A 25,043-nucleotide genomic window follows, 5' to 3' on the forward strand; every position below is an offset into this window, starting at 1 on the left:
CAGATAGTAGTACTGTGCTCGGGTAGCTGAAACAAAAAACAGGACTGAGTGATCTCACCTAAGTGTATGTCTACGCTTATACCACTTCCGTGGCACAGCTGCATGCCTGTCGCACTTCAGTGTAGAAACTACCTAAACTGACAGGAGTTCTCCCCTCATCGTAATTATTCCAGCTTTCTGAGAGGTGGTAGCTCGGAAGAATTCAGGGGCTGTAGATTTTTCACACCCCTGAAAGACATAGCGATGCCAATATAAGTTCCCGGTGTAAATAGGGGAGCAGGGTTAACTATGCTGATGGGAGAGCTTTCACTAGTTTGCTTAGGCCAGGGGTGGGGAAACTTTTTTGAGTCAGGGGCTGCTGACCCACAGAAAAATCAGTTGGGCTAGTAGATTTTGTGTGCACAAAGGGAGCAGTAAAGCAGGGGAGGCTCCAGAGTACTAGCGCTGGCTTCTCAATTCTGAGGGGGAGCCCCGATCCTCAGGGGCCAGATCTAGTCAAGCCTTAGGTTCCCTACCCATGGCTTAGACCATGCCAACACCACCACTTCCATTGACAAAACTTAAATCATTCAAGGGTGTGAAAAAACACCCATCTGAGTGACATAAGTTCACCAACAAAAGTGGCAGTGTGGACAGTGCTCTATGGATGGGAGAGCTTCTCCTGTTGACAAAGCTGCTGAGGTGGTTTTATTATGTTGGCGGGAAAGCTCTCTCCCACTGGCTCAGAGCTGCCACATGAGAGACTGTGTGGCTGTGCTGCTGTGAGCTTGCTCACGTACACAAAGCCTTGGAGTCTCTTCACTAAAGCTCTACAGCTAGTCTTTAAGTGTAGACTTGCCCTGAGTCAATGGGACTAATTCAGTGGTGCACTAGCTTTTCCACTCATGTCCCTCCCCCCCTTTACCATTCATGGAATTTCTCTTCCTCTCCCACCTACATAGCACTGTCCACTCTGGCACTTTTGAGGGTATAATGAAGGGATGTTGGGGCGTGGCTTTTTACTTGTAGTTGCATGTAGCACCATGAGTAGGCGTAGACCAAAATTCTCAGTGCTCAAAGGAATAGAAACTGAAAGAGAGATAAACTTGTAATAAAAGAAGACTACCCAGACGCGGAAAGTACAAGAAAAATCCATGACTGCTGGCACAGAAAAAGGTAAATGAATAGTATTTGTGTGTTCATTTTTAGGCTCATATGTAAACTGGTGGATGTGTAGTGCTGTGGGTATATACATGTGTCTTCAAGCACACATATGTGTGTGATTTTCTATGTGCGATGTTATCTGTCTATATGTTTCTCATATGTTTTTAAACTTATGATATTAAATTTAAAAAAGGTAGGTAATGGGTTTTGGGTGGGGAAAGGAGTCTCATTTTGTTAAACATTATTTAGAAATATTCAGGACACATTCAACATCCTAAGATCTTCTCAGAGATTTATATAAAAACAGAACAATGATTTGATTTATTTTTGGTCCACCAAGAAATCCAAATGTGTTTTATTTAATTCATAAATTTGAGAGGATGAAGGAGTAGGTGACCGGCTGGCGGGCATCTGGTGAAACAGATGATTTTGCTACTGCTGAAATTTGTTTTACTTATATTTACGGTGTAATTCATTATAATAGGGTGCCTAGGGACTTGGGCAGGCAATTTTCTAATTTTAATCCTAAATAAATAAATAGAATTTTCCTCTGTGAAGTGAATTGGGGAACATGAGACAGTTCCTGTCTGAAGCGTAAAGGTTTGCCGGCCTGGTCAGGTTTAGGTGGAGAAATGTGGGGGCTCTACCCAATGTGTTCTTGTCAGTCATTAACAGGAAGTAAGTCCAGAGCTTTCATCAGCACTAAATTGAAACCAACAATTTTTAAAAAGTTGTGAATGGTCAAATACAGATGAAAAACAAACAAACATCAAGGAGAAGAGAAAAAGTTTGATTATATTTCTTTCTGTCTCCTTATTATTGTGACCAAGGGAGAGATAGACCAATCTCTGACTACCAATTGTCTCTTGTACATACTGTAAACAGGGGTGGAAGACCAGATTCTGCTTTCCAGTATGCTGGTGTAAATCAGTAGTAATGCCCCTGAAGTTCAGGAAGCTCCATAGATGCAAAACTGCTTTGAGATCAAAGTCATATGCATGCATATAACTATCTGAGATTAAATTGACACATAGCTGAACTGACCATCAAATTTAAGCCAGGAACTCTGGGTATTAACAGGGATCTGGAAGCCCCATTCTTTCCAAGCCTAAGCAAGGATCATCTGTTAGGACCATGCGGATGATAAGTAGATTAGGTGTGATGTGCTCCTGATCTAAAGGTTAAAGACAGTAGGTGGGTTCCTGTCTTGTTCAAAATTTCTGGCACCACCAGACGACAGGTGATTATCTCATCCTTTTCCAACAGATGGCTCAGCCAGAGGCACCAACCCAGGGTGAGAAGGACAGTTCCATAACCCAGCACTGGCTGACCTGCCAGTGACTTCCAGAGAGAGCCGGATCTGGAAAGTTCTGAAGCTCCTTTCCCTCTCAGCATTTCTATCCCAGACCTGATGCTTTCCCTGTCTCTGTTCCCCAGTTTCACTGCTTTCATCAGTGCTGGATGCAATACTGCGGTGCTAGGGGGCGCTGTGCTGCAGAGTAGAGTGGGGGGCCCTAGTGGGAAGGGCTTTCTCTTCTGAGTTAGTGCTTACCCTTGATGCCACAACATGGTGCCAGGAAGTGTTGTGCTACAGGGATGGGTAGTGCTTAAGAAGATCCTCTTATTCCGTGACAAGGTCCAGATTCCTCTGCATAACAGGTCCATGAGCTTCTGCAGCACCCTTCCTCCAGACTGCCTGTCTGGGAAGCTGCAACACTTATGGCTACAGTTCCCAATGCACCTCTTCCTTTCCCAGCCACATTTAATAACAATAATAACACTTAACAAGCCACAATGAAACTTCCTAACTGAACTTCACAATATTCAATTAACCTCTGAGCTGCCCTGCACCAATGCTTGGACTTAGAGGTCTCCTGTCAAATATCACTGCTTCTGCAGTCAGGAAGCAGGGAGGCCGTTTATTCTGGCCATCCTCTGTCTGGGGTTCAGTTGTCTTAACCTCATCTGGTTGTTACCTACCTGAGGCCTTCAGAGGCAAAAGAGCAAACTCAGGACTCCATATCTCCCCTCCTTCTGCAAGTTGGAGAAGGTGTTGCCTATTCCTCCTCAGCATGTGTCTGTCTGGGTTGACAGCCTCATAGGAGTGTGGGGCAAACCCTTGTGACATCACTGCACCATGTTCATGAAATGGTCGCAGCTTCTGGGACACCAAACCAAATTGATTTTTGTTTATCTTTATCTGTCTCTTGAACATTTGGAAATCCTCAGTTTTTCTGACGTTACTTCTATCACTCCAGGCTTTCCAGTTCTCAGCTTTCTGTTACACAAAATGTCTATAGATGGTTATGTGTTTCAGTGGCAGCTTTCCGTGATGAATGGTGTGAACTGTGACTCAGAGTTTGACTCTGCAGGCTTTTCCATTGGCCACGTCATAATTTTAACACCTTTTCCCATCCACCCACGGAGCTGGTGCTTACATGTCTCAACCCAAATCTCACTGCAGACTGCATAAAGTCATGCTTAAGAAACTACGGCCCATTGTCAGACATTGCTATGGCAGATATACCGTGGCTAGCAAAAATAGATTTGATTTGCATAATCATCTGTTTAGCTATAGGATCTTCTAGCTACCTTGGGGAAGTGAGAGTATACAGGTTTTTTCCAGACAACGTAAACATTGCTCCAGGGGGACAATTTATTCTGTGCCACCTTCATGGGCTCTTTTGCTTGACTTGGTCTGTATTCTTAGATATGTGTCAAGTTGTCAAGGGTGTTCCCCACTCTGGCATGATGAATGCAGAAGTGGGGGCTCGCAAGAGCATTCCAAAATCTTGCTTCTACAGGCTCTGGTAAGAAAAAACTTCCTCCAAAAATCCTAATACTTGGATTTTGGGAAATCTGCATCCACCACCCGAGTAAGTCCAAGAAAACCAGGAAAGAGATCACTTGGGAAATCTCCTCCCTAAGGTAAAACTCTCCTCTTGCCCCAACTTCCATTTTACTTGGAGCTGATTTTGCAAGTGCCTGTGATGCATAAACTTGGCCATGGTGCTGTAAAACAAATGCCCCTCTTGGAGGCCTTCCAAGCACAACTTAGTTTTGCTCTTCCTTTCACGACTGAGGTCTCTTCAATTCACTCCTCCAGTTTCTCAAACTCTTTATGAGGTGAGACATCTTGTGTTCATTGGACATCATTACACAGTAGCATGCTTGGGTAGCTGGTTTGGGCAGCTCTATTAGGCACATGTGCTCTGCTTTTTCTAAGGGCACTTGCCAGAACCCTGCTGGCAAATTGAACGTAGAAAAATAATCCTTATCCCCACTATCCTCCCCCAAATTTCTTCTCTTTTGAAGCTGTTGGAAATGTTTCCCTTTTACATATTGATTTAACTCTTTGGGGTCCATACAGAAGTGAAGGGTTCCATCCTTTTTATGTACAGTAACTAGTGATAGTCCCTATCTGTTGTCTCACTCTATAATTCCCAGGAATATATCTATTCAGATCCTCTTTTAGCTTCTTCCTTAAGGCAAGGGTAACTGTCTGGAGTGGCAGCGGCCATGGAGAGGTGCTTCTCACCTGGCCTCAAGCTGCTGCGGTGAAAGAGGGCTAGGGTTGTCCACTCCCCCACCAGGGCAGCCTGTGTACTGAACCCTGAGTTGAAGCCTGCGTACTGAACTGAGCTCCAGCTCCACCCCAGAGCAATGATTGAAATGAAGCAGGAGCCTTTTCATTTTATTTTCCAAAAACCAAAAATGAATTGAGTCAAGGACCTGAGCAACTCCAGGTAAATCTTTTAGCAATGAATACATGCCATTTGCCTTAAGGCTGGCAAGCCAAACATCTTCTACTGGAATGTTGCTCATTGTTTCTATGAAGAATTCAGCAGCACTAGTGGGTCTGTGATCATTCTTTTTGTTGACGCTATGCCCATTCTGCTCCATTCTGCTTGCAAACTTTTGCAAAGTGATGAAAGTTATTGCAGTTCCTGCATCTTCTCCTGTATACCAAGCATTGTCCTGACTGGTGCTGGCTGGCAGTGTGTGTGGCTCCATCTGCTATTTTTGCTGAACTCTGATTTCAGCTCCCTGTGTCTTTCTGTCTCAGGTCGCTCTCCTTCCTCTTCCTCTTCGTCTTCCTCTTCCTCTTCTCCTCATATGGCTGCATCTACACTGCACCCTTAGCTTGAAATAAGCTATGCAATTTGAGCTATGCAAATTCTGAAGCTTATTTCAAGTTAATTTTGAAATAGCTCATTTTGAAATTTGGCACTGTCTACATAGTGTGGAATGAGGTTTACAGGGGTGTTGGACTAGCAAGCCTGTCATATTTAGAAATAATGGGCTTGCTTAAAAGGCACAGAATAAGGGTATGTCTACACTACCCTCCTAGTTCGAACTAGGAGGGTAATGTAGGCATACCGCACTTGCAAATGAAGCCCGGGATTTGAATTTCCCGGGCTTCATTTGCAAAGTGCGGTATGCCTACATTACCCTCCTAGTTCGAACTAGGAGGGTAGTGTAGACATACCCTAACTGTTTTGGGAAGTATCCCAAAATAGTGCTGCTGTCTAGATGTACCCATTGTTTTGATTTCTTTATATTGGCCATAGTGGCACAGCATTGTCCACCTCTCCAAGCTTCACTGTAGATTAGGGACTTCTGTTCCTTTCTGGGCAAATTCTAATCGCCTTGATGAGGATTAATTCCAGGTCTCCCAGTAGCCTGTCTATGAGGGTATTGTTGTTTGGCTCAGATTACAATCATAGGGTACATCTGCACTGCATGCTTATTTCAAAATAAGCTATTCTGGAAGAAATACTCCGGAATAGCTTATTTTGAAATAGCACATCTACGCTACAGGGAAGCCTCAAAATTAGTCCGAGGCCGGCTTTCCTAATGTAGACATGTTACCTCGATTTAGAGCCCCAGGAGGCACTGGGGAGTAATTACTCTGAATGGCCCTGGGGAGGAGCTATTTCGAAATAGCAGCAGTAGAGCATCCATACTACTTCTATTCTGAAATAGCTATTTTGGAATAGGTAATTATTCCTCACGGAATGAGGGTTACAGATTTTGAAATAAGCTGTCCATTATTTTAAAAATAATTTCAGAATAACAGAATTGCTGTGTAGACGCACCCATAATCTTGTCTCTTGTCAGGGCAGTTAGCCTCCCCAACACTGCAACATTGGTTCTTCAGCCTTAGATCAGTCACAAACTCATTTACAGATTTGCTTCTCTCAGTACCCTTTGGACTGCTCATTTTTATATGGCATGCAGAACCCCTCACATTTCTCTGCTGCACCCTCTCTGCTTGAGATAACTGAACATTAAGTACTTCAGAACCTGCTATCGTCAGAAATAAGGCTGCCTTCTGAAGCGGGCTTCCTTTTCAATGGCTCGTGTTCTTGTAGATCCGTGGTCCCCAACCTGGTGCCCGCGGGCACCATGGCACCCGCCGGGATCTTTACATGCGCCCGCGGAGAAATCTGGGCTGGCCCTGCCCCTGGGTGTGCGGCAGGTGCCAGCCCCGGGCGCATGGCCGGTCCCAGCCCCGGGTGCGCCGCGCGTGCCCTGGCCCCAGTGCCGGCCCCGGCCTTGGCCCTGCCCCCGGGGGTGCCGCGCGTGCCCTTGCCGGCTCCGGCGCCGGCCTTGGCCCCACCCCCGGGCGCGCGGCGCTTATGGGGGGAGCGCCGGCCCCGGGCACACGGCGCTTACGGGGGGGGGGCGCTGGCCCTGGGCACGTGGCTATGGGGGGGAGCCCGGCCCTGTGGCTGTGGGGGGCCCCGCCCCTGGGCATGCGGCTGGGGGGGGCCGCCCCCGGGCGGGCAAGTGTCCCCGCCCCCTGGCGCCCGGCGGGCGAACGGCCACGCCCCCTGGCGCCCGACAACCTGAAAAGGTTGGGAACCACTGTTGTAGATACAGAATGAGGCACTGATCAGATTTCTTCCATTTGTCTTCATACCTTTCCAGAGACTTCCGGCTCTGGAGGAGCTTTTGGCAGTTCCATTCATCCATCTGGTTATTGTCTGTAATCTTTATTTACTCTGGATACCAGGCGGCATTAACTACTCACACTAGTCCAAGAATGGGCAATAATTTTTGACTGGGGGCCACTTCAGATATTTTTGAAGTGGCCCCAGGTGGGGCCTCAGGTGGAGGGAGTGGGGCCAGGACACTTCCGTGCTTCCCTGCCCACAGACCCTGATTGGAAGTCTTTGCCCCCTCCCCCCCAGAGAGGTGCCGGCACCCCTGGCTGTGGGAGAAGACTTCGCGCACTCTCCTGCCCCCAAGCCAATCAGAGCCCTGGGGTGGGAGAAGTGCACAAAGTTTCCTCCTGCCCTGCCCCCTTCCTGCAAAGAGAGTGCGGCACTTCTAAATGCTGCACGTTCCCTTCAGGATGGGAGCAGTGCGGGAGGAGACTGTGCATGCTCCTCCTGCCCCCAAGCCCTGATTAGCTTGTGGGGGAGGGAGCACATGAAATCTCTCACTCCGTGCCCTCGGGCATGCAGCGCTTAGAGTCAGCCGCCAGGGTTAACGCTAAGCGCCATGCACGGCCCAGTCCCAAGGCCCTGATTGGTCTGGGGACATGGCAGGGCCTCCACAGGCCGGATCAATCCACTTAGTGGGCCGAATCCAGCCCGCAGATGCCCTTTTGCCCACTAGTCCCAAGGTGCTTGAAAAAGATCCTCTGTATTCAGTGACACATCAGCTGCCACTACAGAACAGAACATTGGTTTTGTCAGCTCCCACCCCACCCCTGTGAATATTTGTCTGGAACATTAAACTCAGTTAAAGGTACAGTTCTCATTACCGCAGTATTACTCTCCTCTCTGAACCAGCACTGACCCCAGGTTGCAGGTTGATCTTACGGGTGCTATGCACAAGCTGTGTGGGTGACTCAGAACGGGGGTGCTATAGATAAACTATACTATACAGGTCAGCCACTAGGAGGCAGTGTATGAGAAATACTTTAAATGAACCTCAGCCATCTCTGGCACAGTTTTAAAGGACTCTATGATGATCAGACCTGGTGTTTCTACTCAAGCTCTGCAGCCAGGCCATAGCTGGTGCAGAAATACACTACAAGCAGCAGGAGTCTTTGGGTATGTCTACACTACAGCGTTATTTTGAAATATCTAATTTCAAAAGAACGCGTCTACACACAAAATGCATTACGAAATAGCTTTTTGCTATTTCAAAATAGCATGTCCACACTGATTGGACGCTGAATCACATTTAAGGCCAGCCAGAACTGGTTCTGATGGGGCATCAGGTCAGAAGTTACCTTGTGGCCAGGGCGGCCAGCAGGGCATCTTGGGAAGGGCAGGAGGACCTCTATTTTGAAATAAGCATCTACACAATGCTTATTTTGAAATAGCAATTTTGAAATTGGCGCTATTCCTCGTGGAAAGAGGTTTACCAATTTCAAAATAAGCCCTCCGCTATTTCAAATTAATTTCGAAATAGCAGTTGGCTTGTGTAGATGCTAGGAAAGTTATTTCAAAATAACGGCTGTTATTTCCAAATAACTTTGCTGTGTAGATATACCCTTAGTGTATTCTAGTTCATAAAATTCTTTCTGCAGTTCCACTTGGATTTTGTACCTGTTATTTTCTTTCAGAGAGTGAGACCTTTATAGGCAGCCTGTAGAGTGCGTTGGGATTGCTGGGATGGCGGCACTTCCAAATTGTGAAGGCTTTGCACATGATAGACAGAATGAAAAGGGGGCAGTTAAAGGTGTCGGCATCCATCGTAACATTTGTGTTTCAGGTGGAAGATACAATCAAATGATTTTAAGGAAAATTACAACCCAGGTACAACTCCAAAAGTGACATACCTGCTGTATGAAATGAAGTGGGGCAGAAGTAAAAAGTTCTGGAGGCAGTGGTGTAAAAGCAACACAGCCCAACATGCTGAAGTTGTATGCCTGGAACGTGATTTCAAGACGGCAGAGTTCAGGCCATCAGTGCGCTGCTCCATCACCTGGTTCCTGTCCTGGAGTCCCTGTGGGGAATGCTGCCACTGTATTGTGGAGTTCCTGAAGGCCCACCCCAGTGTGACTCTGAAAATTAGATTTGCAAGGGTCTTTAGACGTGAGGACGAATGCAACCAACAAGGCATCAGGAACTTGATGAAGAACGGAGTAGACATAGACATCATGAAACTGAAAGGTATCCTACCCACTCTTTGGCCCTGTCTAGGCTAGGACCAAAGGCATGATGCTAGAGCATGTTAGCTGATGGCTGCTAATGCATTTGAAAAGCCTAGTGCAGGTAAGACAAGCCTTTAGCATGCACTAATCTGGTCCAGCTGAAGTTTAGGGGGGAACGGAGGTGTTAGCTTGAACAGTTTTCCACGTGTTAAAGTCTAAATTGTTTGGCCACACTAGATATTTAGACCAAGTCACTAAGCACATGTTAGCTACGCCATTCCATCGTCACAACTTTTATCCCAGTCTAGACAAGGCCTTTGTTACAGCTGGGGACTGGATGGCAAGGGATGTCAGAGACTATCATGTGCATCCTCTAATTTAGAGGGTGCCATTTCCAATCCAGTTCCAGGCCAGGCAAGCTGGCTGGTTGCAGGAACTGGGGAATGGAAACATGGAACAGTCAGTTTATAGGCCTGTTCAATTCCTGAGCTGTAGTGTCCAAAAGTTCAGGTCAGCAAAGCCAGTCAGAAGCTGCCACTTGTTAACAGGCCTGAAAACCAACCAGTCACAACCGCTGATGAGCTCCCCACATTAGCAGCTATAGCCACTTTGTGGGAAATGAGTTGTTGGTTGGGTATGGACAGTCCAAGCACCCAGTGTCACACCCAGCCCCTTGCTGGCAATCCCTGTGAAGAGGCCAAAGCTTGGCAGGAGTGCAGAGAGTCTCTTCATCTGTGCCCCAAATGCCACGTGTAGTGTTCAGTGCCACGCTGACAGCATCCTCGCACCCCTGCACCTCTTTGCCATGTTCCCAGGCTGCTTCAAACTGTGGCACAGGAGGGGGCTGCAAGAAAAGTGACCAAGGCCAGTGTTCTTGATACATGGTCTGCGTCTTTCCTATGGCAGGGTGAGGTGTGCAATGTCAGAGTGGGAAATGGCAAATAATGGTCCCTCTAATTTTTTTCCATCCATGTGCAGATGGAAATGTTGTTAGGTGCATGTGTGGATGTGCACCACCAATAGAAACACATGTTGCCAGCTGTGGATGCTCTGCTGATTGGCTGGATGGCATTTGAATCTCTCATGGGTGGCTATCCAAGTGCTCAGCTTACAGGGAACACTGCAGTATAAGCCCCCAAACAACCCCCTTCCTGCAGCAGGAGGGCTTCTTGGCCAAACTGATAGCCAGGAGTGGGGAGATATTGAGAGGTGCTTCCCTCTGCCTGCATTCCTTTCCTCCCTGAACCAAGCCCCAAGAGCAGCTATCACCCCAGCTCCCTCTATCAGCTCCACAGGGCAGCGGGGCCACATGTGCACTCTTTCTAAAGCCGGGCCCCTTCCTTCTACATCCTCTTTGGCTCCAGCAAACAATCCCAAGCACTTCCAGCCCCTCCCCATTTCCTCCCCATTTGATACGTGGCAGAATGATGGAGCTGTGAGTGGAGCAACCCAGAGCGGGCCTTTCCCGGGACGTAACTGGTATTGTCTCAGGCTGATGATGAATGAGGGGCTTGCATAGTTCTTTGCTGAAACCATCCTTTCCATCAGCCTGAATGCAGAGCCCTCGTGTGTTGATCCCCCTGCAGATGCATGCTGGGGGGCCTTTCAGGAGATATGAGCGCAGAAGATTACAATGAAGAAAATAGACAGTGGCCTAGGCCTTCTGGTCAACACTGAGTTCAGATTTTACCTCAATCTTCACTGACCCCTTACTGAGCAGGAAGGGACCTTGAACATGTCGCTCACCAGGACTGACAGAATATGCATTTTTTCAGATTACAGATACTGCTGGAGAATATTTGTTGCACATCAAAATAGGAAGGAAGGTAACTTCTGGCCCTGGTTTCACCAGATCGTGTTCTATGGTCTAGCTCACCAGCGTGACCGTTGGGTGAGTAGATATTTGGCGAGAATGTTGGATCCAAGAACAATCTTACATCATAGGAGAGTTAGGTTTCTAATGGCCCAGCTGTGGCATCTCCATTGAGGCGGTGGCTATGCTCAGAGCTTATGTTGTGCCACTGTAGCACTGCTCGGGTGGGTGCTCTAAGTCCAGGGGAGAGAGCTCTCCTGTAGCTGTGGCAATGGGAAAAGTTCGCCTGCTAACAGCGCTGGCCACACCGGCCCTGAGGAGGTGGCCTAGTCACGCCCCTGGGAGACATCAAGAATCCTGGTGCAGCTGTAGTGTGCACATAGCCTGTTAGCAGCAGTAGTACCAGGCAGGGCTCCAGGCAGGATCAGGGCCTCCAGTGTTTGAAGTCAGTTCAGGAAGTGCAGTCCAGCGGGACTGGAATGTCACAGCGTGCAGGGGCAGCCCAGAGAATGAATTGGGCTTGCACCGTGCTCTAGGGAGCGGTAAATAATATCACCCTTTTCATGGAACAACTTCTTGCCTCACGTGCCCAGCCTGCTACCCTGTCCAGTCACCTTGGCTCTCACACCTTGCCCCTGCTCTCTCTCCACTCACTTGCTGGCAGCAAGAAGTATCAGGAGGGAGCTTATGTCGTATAGCTGAAGACATAGCTTGCACAGGGGAGCATGGACTGTAACAGTCTACACCAATTTACAGCCTCTGTGGCTGTGGCACAAGGTCTGTACATCACCAAAGAGATTAGCAGTCCCTGATCATTCCATAGTCTCAGGAAACCGCACCCCATCACTTCAGTTAAAGTCCCCCCTACAGCATTGCAAGTAAGTTTGTTCTCTTATTATTTTGTTCACTTATTTGCTCCTGGTGGCATCCCCAAGGTTGCAGGCACTGCACAAAATGTAATAAGATAGGGGTCTTATCCCACAGACATGCACAAGACAAGACAAGCAAGCCAGTGTAAGGTAGGAAAGGGAAGTACAGTGTAAAAGAGGTCAAAGTGCTGATTGATCATGTCCAAGGAATACAGTAGTTGAGAACTCAACTGTGGGTAGTATTTTAGAGTTTCCTTTGAGCAATACAAGTAATATAATCTTGATTTACACCTGCATTACTCTACTGACTTCAGGTGAACTACTACACTGATTTACAGCAATAGAATCTGGCCCATATTGAATTCCACTCAGGTACTTTCTTGTAGGCATGTAATAATATGCGTGTGTTTGAGGGTATGTCTACACTACAGTGCTATTTTGAACAAACTTAATTCAAAATAGTTAATTCGAATTAAGCTAATTCAAAATAGCACATCTACACACAAAAACCATTTCGAAATAGCATTTTGCTATTTCGAAATAGCAGTCCACACTGAGTTGACCCTGAACCAAAGTTAAGGCTGGCCAGAACCAGTGCCGGCAGAGCATCAGGTTAGGACTTAGTGTGTGGGGCTGCTGCCTGAGGCTACCTGAGCTCCGTGCTTAAAGGGACCCTACCCCCACCCCAGACAGATAGTTCTCAGGAGTTCCCCGCTCGCTTGTCTAACTCGATGAGGGACAGCAAAGCAGTCCTGTCTTGGAGTGCCTTGAGTGCCTGCACTCGGGACACCACACCACTCAGCCACATGGAGCCAGAGCTGCCCCTGGGCACACCGGTGCATCTCGTGGGGTCGTTGCCATCAGCCCAGCTGCACTTCCTGCAGGCTGCCATCCGGGGAGTCCATCGGGAGGCTGTCAGGATCCAGGAGGCCCTGAGGCAGAGCATCCACCCCGAGGAGCCCTCAGAGCCTCCCCGGTCCTCCCCACTTGGGGCTCATGCCCCATTCCTCCCTCAGGGTATGTCTACACTACAGCACTAATTCGAACTAACTTAATTCGAATTAGTTAATTCGAAATAAGCTAATTCAAACTAGTACATCTAGACATAAAAACTAGTTCAAATTAGTATTTTGCTAATTCGAACTAGCTTGTCCACATTGAGTGGACCCTGAACCGAAGTTAAGGCTGGGGCAGGGCATCAGGTTAGGACTTAGAGCGTGGAGCTGCTGTCTCAGGCTAGCCGAGGGCTGTGCTTAAAGGGACCTGACCCCCACCCCGGACAGACAGTTCTCAGGGGTTCCCCGCTCGCTTGTCTAACTCGATGAGGGACAGCAAAACAGTGCTGGCTTGGAGTGCCCTGAATGCCCACACTCGGCACATCACAGCACTCGGCCATTAGCCTGGCTGCACTTGCCGCAGGCTGCCATCCCGGGGGGGCGGGAGGTAATTCGGAGGGCTGCAGGAGAGCTTCCACACCGAGGAGCCCACAGAGCCACCCCAGTACTTCCCATCGGGGGCTCGTGCCCCATTCCTCCCTCACCTCCTTCCACTTACCCCTCCCTAGCCCCCCTTCCTGATGTAAAAAATAAAGGACACGTGTGTTCAAAAATAGAAACTCTCTTTATTGAACAAAACTGGAGGGGGAGGGGGATTAACCTCTGGGGAGATTGGGAAAAGGAGGTGGGAGAGGGGAAGAGAGAGGATGGGAGAGGGGAGGGGGAAACCTGGGAGGAGGGAGCTGGAAGGGGGAAGCCAGGGGAAGAAGGAGGAGGGGAAGTATCAAACTATGATACGCCATATCTTCAGTACTGTGTACAGACGTGATCTCCTCACCCCAGAAAAGATATTTTGGCCTTGGAAAGGGTTCAGAAAAGGGCAACTAAAAGGATCAGGGGTTTGGAACAGGTCCCATATGAAGAGAGGCTAAAGAGACTGGGACTTTTAAGCCTAGAAAAGAGGACACTGAGGGGGGATATGATAGAGGTCTATAAAATCATGAGTGGTGTGGAGAGGGTGAATAAAGAAAAGTTCTTCATTAGTTCCCATAATAGAAGGACTAGAGGACACCAAATGAAATGAATGGGTAGCAGGCTTCAAACTAATAACAAAAAGTTATTTTTCACAAAGGAAATAATCAACCTGTGGAACTCCTTGCTGCAGGAGGCTGTGAAGGCTAGAACTAGAACAGAGTTTAAAGAGAACTTAGATAAAGTCATGGAGGTTGGGTCCGTGGAGTGATCTCCAGGGGGTAGGAATGGTTTGTGGAAGGCTGGAGATGGATGGCACGAGACAAATGGTTTGGTCATTGTCTTCAGTCCATCCCCTCCAGGGTCCCTAGTGTTGGCCGCTGTCGGCAGACAGGCTACTGGGCTAGATGGACCTTTGGTCTGACCCAGTACGGCCATTCTTATGTTTTTATGTTCTAAGCTCAGGGTCGGGGGTCTCACTGGACCACCTTGATTTTCATGCAAACCAGCTCCTGGGTGGCCAGGCTGGCAGCTATCCTGCCATAGATGGCCACTTTCCTGTGCCTAGTGCAGAGGTCATGGGCGTTAGAGGCTTCCCCCCAAACCTTGATGAGGTCCACGATGTCTGCACTAGACCAAGCGGGCGCCCGCCTCTTGCGGCCCCAGGCAGGCTCCTGGGAGCCGCCAGCCTGGTCCCGGGAAGAGGCGGAGGGCTGGGTGACAGCGGGTGGCTGGCTCATGCCGTGCCAGGTGCAGGGTCTGCTGGCTGGGTGCTGTCAGGCTTGCACCTGGCACGGGCACCGTAGCCAGCCCGTGCCCCTTTAAGGGCTCCGGGGCTGGGAGGGGGGCAGAAGAGTTTCCCTGCTTGTGCTCAGAGTGGCCACCAGGGAAAGCTGGGGAGGGCTAGCCTCCCACTGGTTCAAATTAAGTGGCTACACAGCCCTTAATTCGAACTACTTAATTCGAACTAGGCATTAGTCCTCGTAGAATGAGGTTTATCTAGTTCGAATTAAGCGCTCCGCTAGTTTGAATTAAGTTCGAACTAGCGGTTTGCTAATGTAGTGCCTATTAAAGTTAATTCGAACTAACAGCTGTTAGTTCGAATTAACTTTGCAGTGTAGACATACCCCCTCATCCTTCCACTTACCGCTCCCTAGCCTCCCTTCCTGATGAAAGAAAAGACATATATGTTCAAAAATAGAAACTGGGTTTATTGAACAAAACTGGGGGGGGGGGCGGATGAACCTCGGGGGAGACTAGGAAAAGGAGGTGGGAGAGGGGAAGAGAGAGGATGGGAGAGGGGAGGGGGAAACCTGGGAGGAGGGAGCTGGAAGGGGAAGCAAGGGGAAGAAGCGGGAGGGGAAGCTCAGGGCTCAGGATTGGGGGTCTCATCAGACCAACTTGACTTTCATGCTAATCTGCTCCTGGGTTCGCATGTGGCCTTTGGTGGCCAGGCTGGCAGCTATCCTGCCATAGGTGGCTGCATTCCTCTGTCTAGTGAGGAGATCATGGACTTTGGGGCATCCCCCCCAAACCTGAATAAGGTCCATGATCTCCACCCTGGACCACGAAGGCACCCACCTTCTCTAGCCCCTGTCAGGCTCCTGGGAGCTGGCAGACTGCTCCTGGGGAGCGGTGGAGGGCTGGGTGCCAGTGGCTTGTTGGCTCATGTTTTGGGGCCACTGGGTCAAGGGCCCCAGTGGCCCCTGCTGGCTCTGGGCTGGCAGGTTTGGAGCTGGCACAGGCACTGTGGCCAGGGTCTACCCCTTTAATGGCTCCAGGGCTGGGGAGAGGAGAGTAAGTTTTCCTTGTTGTGCCCAGAGTGGCCACCAGGGCTCCCTGGGAAGAGCTGGAGACCTCCTATTTCGAATTAAGTGTCTACACAGCACTTAATTCAAAATAGTTATTTCAAATTTGGTGTTACTCCTCGTAGTATGAGGTTTACCAAATTCGAAATAAGGGCTCCACTATTTCGAAATAGCGGTTTGCCTGTGTAGATGCTATTAAAGTTAATTCGTAATAACTGCTGTTATTTTGAATTAACTTTGTAGTGTAGACACACCCTGAGGCTATGTCTAGACTGCAAGCCTCTTTCAAAAGAGGCTCTTTCGCAAGAGCCTCTTTCGAAAGAGAGCGTCTAGACTGCACGTTGAACTTTCGAAAAAGCGGCTTGCTTTTTCGAAAGAAAGCATCCAGTGAGTCTGGATGCTCTCTTTCGAAGAAGCCCTATTTACATTCAAGAACGCCTTCTTTCGAAAGAGGAACTTTCGAAAGAAGGCGTTCTTCCTCGTAAATTGAGGTTTACCGCCATCGAAAGAAAAGCCGCGTTCTTTCGATTTAATTTCGAAAGAACGCGGCTGCAGTCTAGACGCAGGTGAGGTTTTTTCGAAAAAAGGCTACTTTTTTCGAAAAAACCCCTGAGTCTGGACACAGCCTGAGAGAGAAAGAGAGAGAGATGCCTTTCTGCTCTCCATTCCTATTTGTTTCCTGGTGCCTGTTCCCTGAGCTCTTTGTTCCAGTTCTTGTGTGTTTGCAAGCATGTGTGCATAGTGTTGGGTGTGTGTAGTTACTCAGCCATTTGGACTGTTGTTATGCTCTGCTGGTTTAGCCACGTCATGGTTATTACAGAAAGAAAAGTCAGAACTATGTAGCACGATTGATTTTGGTTGGAGTGTGTCCTGCACTTTGGTTTCTTTGTGTTTTGGGGTGCATCAAAGTTCAATGAGGAATTGAGGGTGCTCAGGAGCCCTCAGTATGCAAAGAAGACAGTGACATTGAGTGGAACAGCTCAGGAAGGGTGTTTCAGGCAGTATGGAAGAAGGCTCAGCATCTAAGATAGCATCATTGTAGCATCTTCATATAATTCAAGACACATATTTATGAGCAATCCCAAATGTTTCCAAGGGAAGTCCCCCTCCCTCAGTCTTCTCTTCCAATGATTTATTACAGTCTGTATGGTCACTTATGAATGTGGCACTAGAAATGGCTGTCCTCTGTGTGGCTGTGTCTAGACTTCATCCCTTTTCCGTAAAAGGGATGCAGATGAGGCAAGTCGGAATTGCAAATGAAGCGGGGATTTAAATCCCCCCCGCTTCATTTGCATAAACATGGCTGCCGCTTTTTTCCGGCTCGGAGCTTTGCCAGAAAAAAGCACCAGTCTAGATGGGGATCTTTTGGAAAATAAAGCCTTTTCCGAAAGATCCCTTATTCGTCTTAAAAAAAGGAATAAGGGATCTTTCGGAAAAGGCTTTATTTTCCGAAAGATCCCCGTCTAGGCTGGCGCTTTTCTCCGGCAAAGCCCCGAGCCGGAAAAAGCGGCAGCCATGTTTATGCAAATGAAGTGGGGGGGATTTAAATCCCCGCTTCATTTGCAATTGCGATGTGTCTAATTTGCATCCCTTTTACGGAAAAGGGATGCAGTCTAGACACAGCCATGATGTGTGTGGAGAAAGTAGATATTAAGATGTGTTTTTTATTCCTCATTACACGACAAATTGGGGGTCATGAAATGGGCAGCAGATTTAAACAAAAGGAAGTGTTTCTTCACACAATACATGGTCAACCTATGGAGCTCTTTGTCAGAGGATGTTGTGAAGGCCAAGACAGTAACAGATTTCAAAAAAGGGCTGGATAAATTCATGGAGGTTAGGTCCATCAATGGCTATTAGCCAGAAGGTGTAGGGATCATGTCCCTAGTCTCTGTTTGTCAGAAGCTGGGAATGCATGACAGGGGAGGGATAACTTGATGATTGCCTGTTCTGTTCACTCCTTTTGGGGCACCTGGCATTGAGTATTGTTGGAAGACACTTGATCTCACCAGTGCGGTTCTTATCTTATCTTATCTATGGCTATGTCTAGACTGCAGGCGGATCTTTCGAAAGAGCAATCCGCTTTTTCGAAAGAGAGCACCCAGCGAGTCTGGATGCTCTCTTTCGAGGAAGCCCTATTTACATTGAAGAACGCCTTCTTTCGAAAGAGAAACTTTCGAAAGAAGGCGTTCTTCCTCGTAAATTGAGGTTTACCGCCATCGAAAGAAAAGCCGCGTTCTTTCGAAATAATTTCGAAAGAACACGGCTTGAGTCTGGACGCAGGGGAAGTTTTTTCGGGAAAAGGCTACTTTTCCCGAAAAAGCCCCTGAGTCTGGACACAGCCTATAAGAGCTTTTTTCTAGCCCTGATCAGAATAATAGAACTGTGTCCCTCCCAAGTTTGTTTACTGGAAATGCTCAGCATTCAGGCTCTTCGGAAGTGGAGTTTGATACAGGTAACTGAGTGGATTTGAGCTATCAAATGACTTACCTGCTTATTTCTTTGCTCTTTGGGGTCTGCATTGCGGGGATGTACAGACTAGGAACATGAACTGAGTTAATCAAGCTTTGTGTGTGGAGACAAACAGCACCTCTTCCATTAACCTGTCTGCTGTGTAAACTGCTCTTAGTCCCTTTTCCTTTAAGGTTCAGATCCTGCAACTAATTCAGTGTCCCTGCAGGGGTCCCTCTGTGCCCTCTCTTGGCAGTCTGTAAAGGGTGTTTTGCAATTGGGTTAGTTCAGTCATATTAGCTTAGCATGATTGACAAGCACGACTGACAACTGCAGGCTAACACATCTAATGCTATATTAATTGGCTCTGGGGTAGCCTGGGGAATACATCTTCACCTTGCTGGGGCTTTCTAGTCATTTTAAGGTAACTCCATCAAGCTAGCATGGCTGAAAAACACAATTACTGCCCTTCATAACAGGGCCATGGATGTCCGTAGGTCTCTGAGCATTAGCCTAAATTCACTAGGGCAGATCCATTTGCAGGTTTAGGACCTAAGGACAGGAGACTCAAAACTTACCTGCCCTAATAACTGTTTCCTGCAAGATGGTCAAATAACAATGACTCTCTTGGTGCTCTGTTATTCTTGCTCTGTTTGCCTTCAGTAAGGGTACACTACACCCAAACTTTTATTTTGAAATAGGCTATTTCAAATTTTGGAGCATCTACACAGTGCCAAATTTCAAAATAGAGCACTATTTCAAGCCACCCCTTAATCCTCATGCAACGAGGTTTACAGGGATGGCAAAATAGCACGTCCATATTTTAAAAAATATTTTGAAATAATGGGCATGTTCCTTGGACATGGGGTAGCTATTTTGGGATACCCTAGGAGACCAGGGTTTGGTTCCTAGCATAGCCAGACTTGTAGGTAACTTTGGACAAGTCTCCTCATCCTTTGTGTGACACAGCTCTGTAAAATGGGGCTAGTGCTCCCTCGCAGGGCCGGCCCAAGCCATTTTGGCACCCTGGCCCCCAGGCGCACGACGCCGCCCCCAGGGCACACAGCCCCACCTCTGGGCGCACAGCGCATGCCTCCGGGTGCATGACGCATGCACAGACCCGCCCCCAGGGTGCGTAGGTGGACTCACGGCGCATGTGCTACCCAGTCGACCCAGCCACTGCTGATGGTGCGCAGCCCTGGGCCACCCAGGGTGGGCTGCACCTGGCCATGCAGGGCCCTGCGGATGGTGCCCTGGGCAGCTACCTAGCTAGCCCACCCCTTAGTCTGGCCCTGCTCTCTCGCATCCAGGAGTGTTCCAGGAGTAAAACCTCATTAATGACTTTGATGCTCTAGGAATAGTTTTTAATGGGGGAGAGGTTATGCACCTAGACAAATAAAAACAACATATAGGGTGTGTCTAGACTAGAGGGTGTTTGTTTTTCCAAAAAAAGTGACCTTTTTTTGAAAAAACTTCCCCTGAGTCTAGACTGCTGCTGTGTTATTTCGAAAGTAAATTGAAAACATGCAGCAGTTTTTTTGACAGTGGAAAACCTAGTTTTATGAGGAAGAATGCCTTTTTTTGAAAGTGCTCTTTTGAAAAAAGGCACTATGTAATGCAAACTGTGTTTTTTCGAAAGAGAGTATTCAGATTGCCTGTGTACTCTCTTTCGAAAAAGTGGCTTGTTTTTTCGAAAGTACTGGTTGTAGTCTAGATGCTCTTTTTTGAAAGAGGCTTTTTCAAAAGAGGCTAGAAGTAGCCATAGAAGATTAGACTAAGAGTAAGTACAGGGGACTTTGTAATTGACTTGTTTAATTTCTGATCAAAGAACAGGACCTTCCATTTCACTCCCAGCTACCTCTATGTTTATTTAGCTTGTCTGATAGGTTCGTGGTGGCTCTTGAACAGAGGATGTTAGGGCTCACAAACCCAGATTTGCTAATTCTGCCTGAAAGTGAATTCCACGGAGAGAAACGCAGTGTCTGTTCTCTAAACCGACCAGTTAATTTAACATATCATGGTGGTTCAACAGTCTCACCTTGCTTTTGCCTGAGACTTGCTCGTGCCTGGTATAAAATTAGAATATATAGAGTGAAAGTCATTGGACAGTTTTAAAAAAGCTTATTATGCACATATGCACGCACATACACATATGTAAACATGTTTGTGTAGAGAGAGAGAGTGTGGCACCTTAGGAAACGTCTAGACAGCGACACTATTTTGGGATACATCCTGGTATCCCAAAATAGCATTTTTTCACATCTAAACAGCACTCAAGTTATTTCAAATGCAATCGAAATAATGGGCTTGCTATTGCATCATCTCGGTAAACCTCGTTCCATGAGGATTAAGGGACTTGTCGGAATAGTGCTCTAGTTTGAAATTTGGTGCTGGATAGACAGTGCCAAATTCTGAAATAGACTATCTTGAAATAAGCTATGCAATTTGCATAGCTCAAATTGTGTAGCTTATTTCAAACTAGCATCTCTGTGTAGATGCACTCTTATGAGACTAACAAAAATATATATAGGATTATGAGCTATCATGGGCAAAATCCACTTCTTCAAATGAGCTGGAGTGGAACACACACACACACACACACACACACACACACACACACACACACACACACACACACACACATTCTCTAGACAACTCTAAGGACTCTAAGGACTAAGTAAGAACTTCAGGCTTTGCCCCAAGTGTACAGCTAACAAGCAAGTGTGAATAATAAATGTTCATATATTCTCCTCCTCCCCATACAACCCTATTGTCCTCCATGGAGTGTAAATTGGGACCATGAAGTTTTGCCTTCAATGGAGCTACTGACATGCTTAAGGTTAAGCACATGCTTAGATGCTTTGCTGGGTCCTAGGTAAATGTGCAAAATATGAGGTGATATCCTGCTTTCTTTGGAGCAGTGGCGTAGCTAGAAGGGCCCCACCCAGGCCCCCAACTTTGGGTGGGAGGGCAAGAATGGGGCGAGGGAAGGAAGAGGATAGGAGGTTTCATGGGGAGGGGGAGGAACTCTGGCTCCACTCCCTGGCTGGAGCACTGGAGTAAAGTGGGGTAAGCCCCATAGGGGTAGGCCTGGCTGCAAAGTAGGTGGGCCAAGGACTACTCAAGCCCACCTGTAGCTATACCTCGGCCTTGGAGAAAACTGAGAGTTTTGCTTGCCTTGAAACCACCCCGTGGCCAGTCTGTTTCCATAGCTGAGTTATAATGCACAGTAAGCCTAACCTCTGATCTCCCTTATACTCTCACTCAGCTGAGGTCTCTTCCTGCTGGACTGGGTTAAAAGTGATTTCTCATGAAAGGTACTTTATTGTAAACCTCCGAGCAATGCTAAAAGGAAAACACAGGGGCTTTCGGCCTTTAGTTTTTAACCCCCAGCTTTCTTCTTTCTCCCCAAGGACTCCCTTTGTTGTCAGCAAGACATCAGTGAGCATCATCAGCACCGCCAGTCTCGTCCTGTGAGACAACTAGTGCCAAATGCTATTACAAGAGTATGATGCAGCAGCTAGTGACACAGCCTTTACGTTAGAATCTCCAGCCCCACACCGACATCTATCGACCTCCTCACCTGAAGCACCAGCCAGTCACCACTGCCAGACCAACAGGGCTGCAACAGGAGCCACTCAGAAACAGCCAGCAAGAAGTTCTGAAATATTATTATTAACAGGCCCTTGAGTCTCCATATGCAATACATGGGCAGGGGGAGAAGTGTGTGTGTATGTGGAGGGGAGGGGAGTTGGGAAATCAGTTCTTCTCACCAGCCTGGCATGCCCTTTGAGCAGGAGCTAGAGGAGGAGGTCCCTTTGTGTGTGCAATTGGAGATGTCTCTGTGCCTTCCCCGTTAGGCTATGTCTACACTCTCAGTTTTTGCCAGAAAAGACAATGCAAGTGAAGCGCTGATTAGCATATTGTCACACTTTATTTGCGTAATCTATTCCGAGCCGTTTTTGCGCAAGGGGTTTTTGCACAAAATCAAGCAGTGTGGATGTTTCCTTTTTGTGCAAGATCCTTAGCCCTCTTCCAGATAGGGATAAGGATCTTGCACAAAAAGGGAACATCCACACTGCTTGTTTTTGTGCCATAAACACTTACACAAAAATGGCTTGGATTATGCAAATGAAGAGTGACAATATGCTAATCAGTGCTTCATTTGCATTTCTTTTTCCGACAAAAGCCATAGTGTATACAAAGCCTTAGTGAACTGGACATTCCTACAGTATTTATCTTTGTAGTGTTATTGCAGCCATGTTGGTCCCAGGATATGATTGAGATAAGGTGGGCAAGGTCTTTTGTTGGACCAACTTCCGTTGGTAGAAAGGGACAAGCTTTCAGGCTACAAAGAACTCTGTGACCTGAAGTAGAGGTCTCTGTCGCTTAGAAGCTTGTCTCTCTCCCCCACAGAAATTCGTTCAATAAATGATTCTACCTCACCCATCATGTCTCAATCATATTTATTGCACCTTGAGAAATTACAGTTACAAACTCAAAGCAACAAACTGTTTGCATCAGGATTAGACAAACAGATAATTTTTATATGGATTTGTATTTTGGAGAGAATTTTTCCTGCTATTTTAGTACTTGAGCTTATTTTTCTATCACTGTATTTCTTGGCTTTATTTTCTGTATTAGTTCTGACCATTAAAAGACAACAGAATGAAACAGAAAATGTTCCTTCACAGGAAGCACCGCTTTTAGTGTTTAGGTTTTACTGAGGCAACAATAGTGTGTCACTTATAGGGTTGCCAGATGGTTTAACCAAAAATACTGAACACACACCCCAAAAAACCAACAACACTATTGAGAAAAAAAGAGGGGAGACCAAAAAACCCCAAAAATACAAAAAAAGAGCCCCTTTAAGGCTTTTGGGGCGTTTTTTTTGCCAGCGGTCATTTTGTTTTCTTACTCTATGCCGGAAGAGAGCTCCCCTGTGGAACCAGGTAAGTGGGGAGGAGGGAGGGCTCAGGAGGGTTGAGAGGGGGGGTCCAGGAATGTCCCAGGGGCTGGGTAGGGGGGAGTCTAGGGGCTGGGCCTGGTTGCTGAGTGTGGTAGGGTTGCCAGGTGTCTGGTATTTTCGCCTCTTCGCCTGGAAAAAATCAGAAAATACCGGACATTTTAGGTGTTTAGGACATTTTTACTGGACAGGAGGTAAAAATACCAGACTGTCTGGGTCAATACCAGATATCTGACAACCCTAGTCACTTGCCTCCATCCCAATGAAAGCCTGTCCAACATAGGCCTGGTTTGCCCCTGCAGAAGGCTCCCAGCAAACAATGTAAGAATTGTAGTTCCGTCAGGGTTATGTCAGTCTCGCTTTTCCAGCTGGTGGCACAGAAAGGAATGGTGCCAGAAGGGAAGCCAAGTTCCTAGCCACCTCCTTCCAGCCACTCGCAACAGGAAGGGAAAGTACAGGAGTGCTGGCTGTTGTGAGAGCTTCCAGCTTCTTGCTGTTGGCAATGGGGAAAGACTACTGACTAGAGGTGATGGATGCTCTACATGATTCCCAGCCATTCTGGGCAGGGGATACTGTCTGGCATTGCCCATTGTGTAATATAGAAAAATTACTGGGTGTACAAGAAGAAGCAGGAAAATACCAAACTTTGATTGAAAAATGAGTGCGGGTTGCCAGTGGCTATTCCCCTTTCTCTTCTTCTTCCCCAGTGACTTATAGTTGTGGCATCCCTTGGGCTGTGTAGGGTAGGAAGCAACCCTAAGGTTTAAGAATACAGCCTTTTTCTGAAGCCATATTGGAAGGCCTACTATAGGCAGCCCTATTGGAAGATTGAAAGAGCAGCAGCCATTACCTGTAAAGCAGGAAGTCACATACTCACATTCCATCTAAATTGCATTACAATAGTGTCACACCAGGCTGTTCAGAAGACTCTGTCCTAATGGCACCTACTGTCACCAGATACATGAACAGATCTCAAGATAGGAAAAGAAAACTTACTTTGAAAGCATCTCTTCTGGCAAGAAACTCCTTACCAATAGTTGGGGTTGTGGAATCCTCAGCCTATGATTATGGTCCTTGCTTTCCTTTTTGTCTGTGATATCTCTGTCTGGTTTCTAACCGTTTCTGTCTGCTGTAATTTTGGTAGCTGTAAGTCAACTAAGGTGGTGGGGTATGATTGGTTAGGTAATTCTGTGACAGTATGTTATGATTAGTTAGTAAAATTACACTAAAATAATTGGTTAAGGTATAGCTAAGCAGAACTCAAGTTTCACTATATAAACTGGGGTCCAAGAAGGAGACCAGCAGGAAAGGAAGAAAGGAGAAAGAAGGAACAGAAAGAATAAGAAGGAAAGAATAAAGAAGAGAGGCAAACATGGTAGGAGACTGGATTGGCTTATGGGGGAAATCCTTGGTGAATTTAAGCACAAAAAGGAAGCTTACAAAAAGTGGAAACTTGGACAAATGACCAGGGAGAGGTTTAAATGTATAGACCAAGAATGCTAGGGGGTTATCAGGAAGGTGAAAGTGCAAATGGAATTGCGACTGGCTAAGGATGTGAAGGATAACAAGAAAGGTTTCTACAGGCATGTTAACAAGAAGAAGGTGATCAGAGAGGGTATGCGGCCCCTAGTGGATGAAGGAGGTAACCTAGTGACAGATGATGTGGGGAAAGCTGAAGTATTCAATGCTTCCTTTGCCTCTGTATTCACGGACAAGGTGGGCTCCTGGACTAATGCGCTAAGTGGGGGGATGAAGATGGACAGCCCTTGGTGGGTAAAGAACAGGTTAGGAACTATTTAGAAAAGCTAAACGTACACAAATCCATGGGTCTGGACTTAATGCATCCGAGGGTACTGAGGGAGTTGGCAAATGTCATTGAGGAGCCTTTGGCCATTATCTTTGAAAAGTCG

General features: G+C 47.2%; 1 protein-coding gene across 4 annotated transcripts; it reads left to right on the top strand.

The window, feature by feature from the left end:
* The first annotated feature begins 934 nt into the window (after nucleotides 1-934).
* LOC112545270 (C->U-editing enzyme APOBEC-1-like) lies at nucleotides 935-23,127 on the top strand. 4 transcript variants are annotated; one of them, XM_025183025.3, is made up of 5 exons: nucleotides 1,003-1,155; nucleotides 2,410-2,437; nucleotides 8,878-9,278; nucleotides 11,035-11,150; nucleotides 21,581-22,213. In XM_025183025.3, the coding sequence occupies exons 1-5, from the start codon at nucleotides 1,134-1,136 to the stop codon at nucleotides 21,677-21,679; spliced, it is 666 nt and encodes a 221-aa protein (XP_025038810.3). In that variant the 5' UTR covers nucleotides 1,003-1,133; the 3' UTR covers nucleotides 21,680-22,213. The 4 variants fall into 4 exon arrangements, with proteins under 4 accessions (XP_089627787.1, XP_025038811.3, XP_025038810.3 ...); XM_089771661.1 differs by lacking the exon at nucleotides 11,035-11,150 and having other exon boundaries at nucleotides 935-1,155; nucleotides 21,581-23,127; XM_025183026.3 differs by lacking the exon at nucleotides 2,410-2,437 and having other exon boundaries at nucleotides 1,000-1,155; nucleotides 21,581-22,210.
* The last annotated feature ends 1,916 nt before the right edge of the window (nucleotides 23,128-25,043 follow it).

The sequence above is a fragment of the Pelodiscus sinensis genome, chromosome 1, assembly GCF_052426305.1.
Source record: "Pelodiscus sinensis isolate ZL-2025 chromosome 1, ASM5242630v1, whole genome shotgun sequence".
Lineage (NCBI taxonomy): Eukaryota > Metazoa > Chordata > Testudines > Trionychidae > Pelodiscus > Pelodiscus sinensis.

What these genes read in the sequence shown, in the direction of transcription:
- LOC112545270 (XM_025183025.3), top strand. Translation starts at nt 1,134, where the DNA reads ATGACTGCTGGCACAGAAAAAG. An exon ending in AGACATCATGAAACTGAAAG is followed by an intron (nt 9,279 to 11,034) that starts GTATCCTACCCA and finishes GCATTTTTTCAG; the next exon opens with ATTACAGATACTGCTGGAGA. An exon ending in CTCACCAGCGTGACCGTTGG is followed by an intron (nt 11,151 to 21,580) that starts GTGAGTAGATAT and finishes TTTCTCCCCAAG; the next exon opens with GACTCCCTTTGTTGTCAGCA.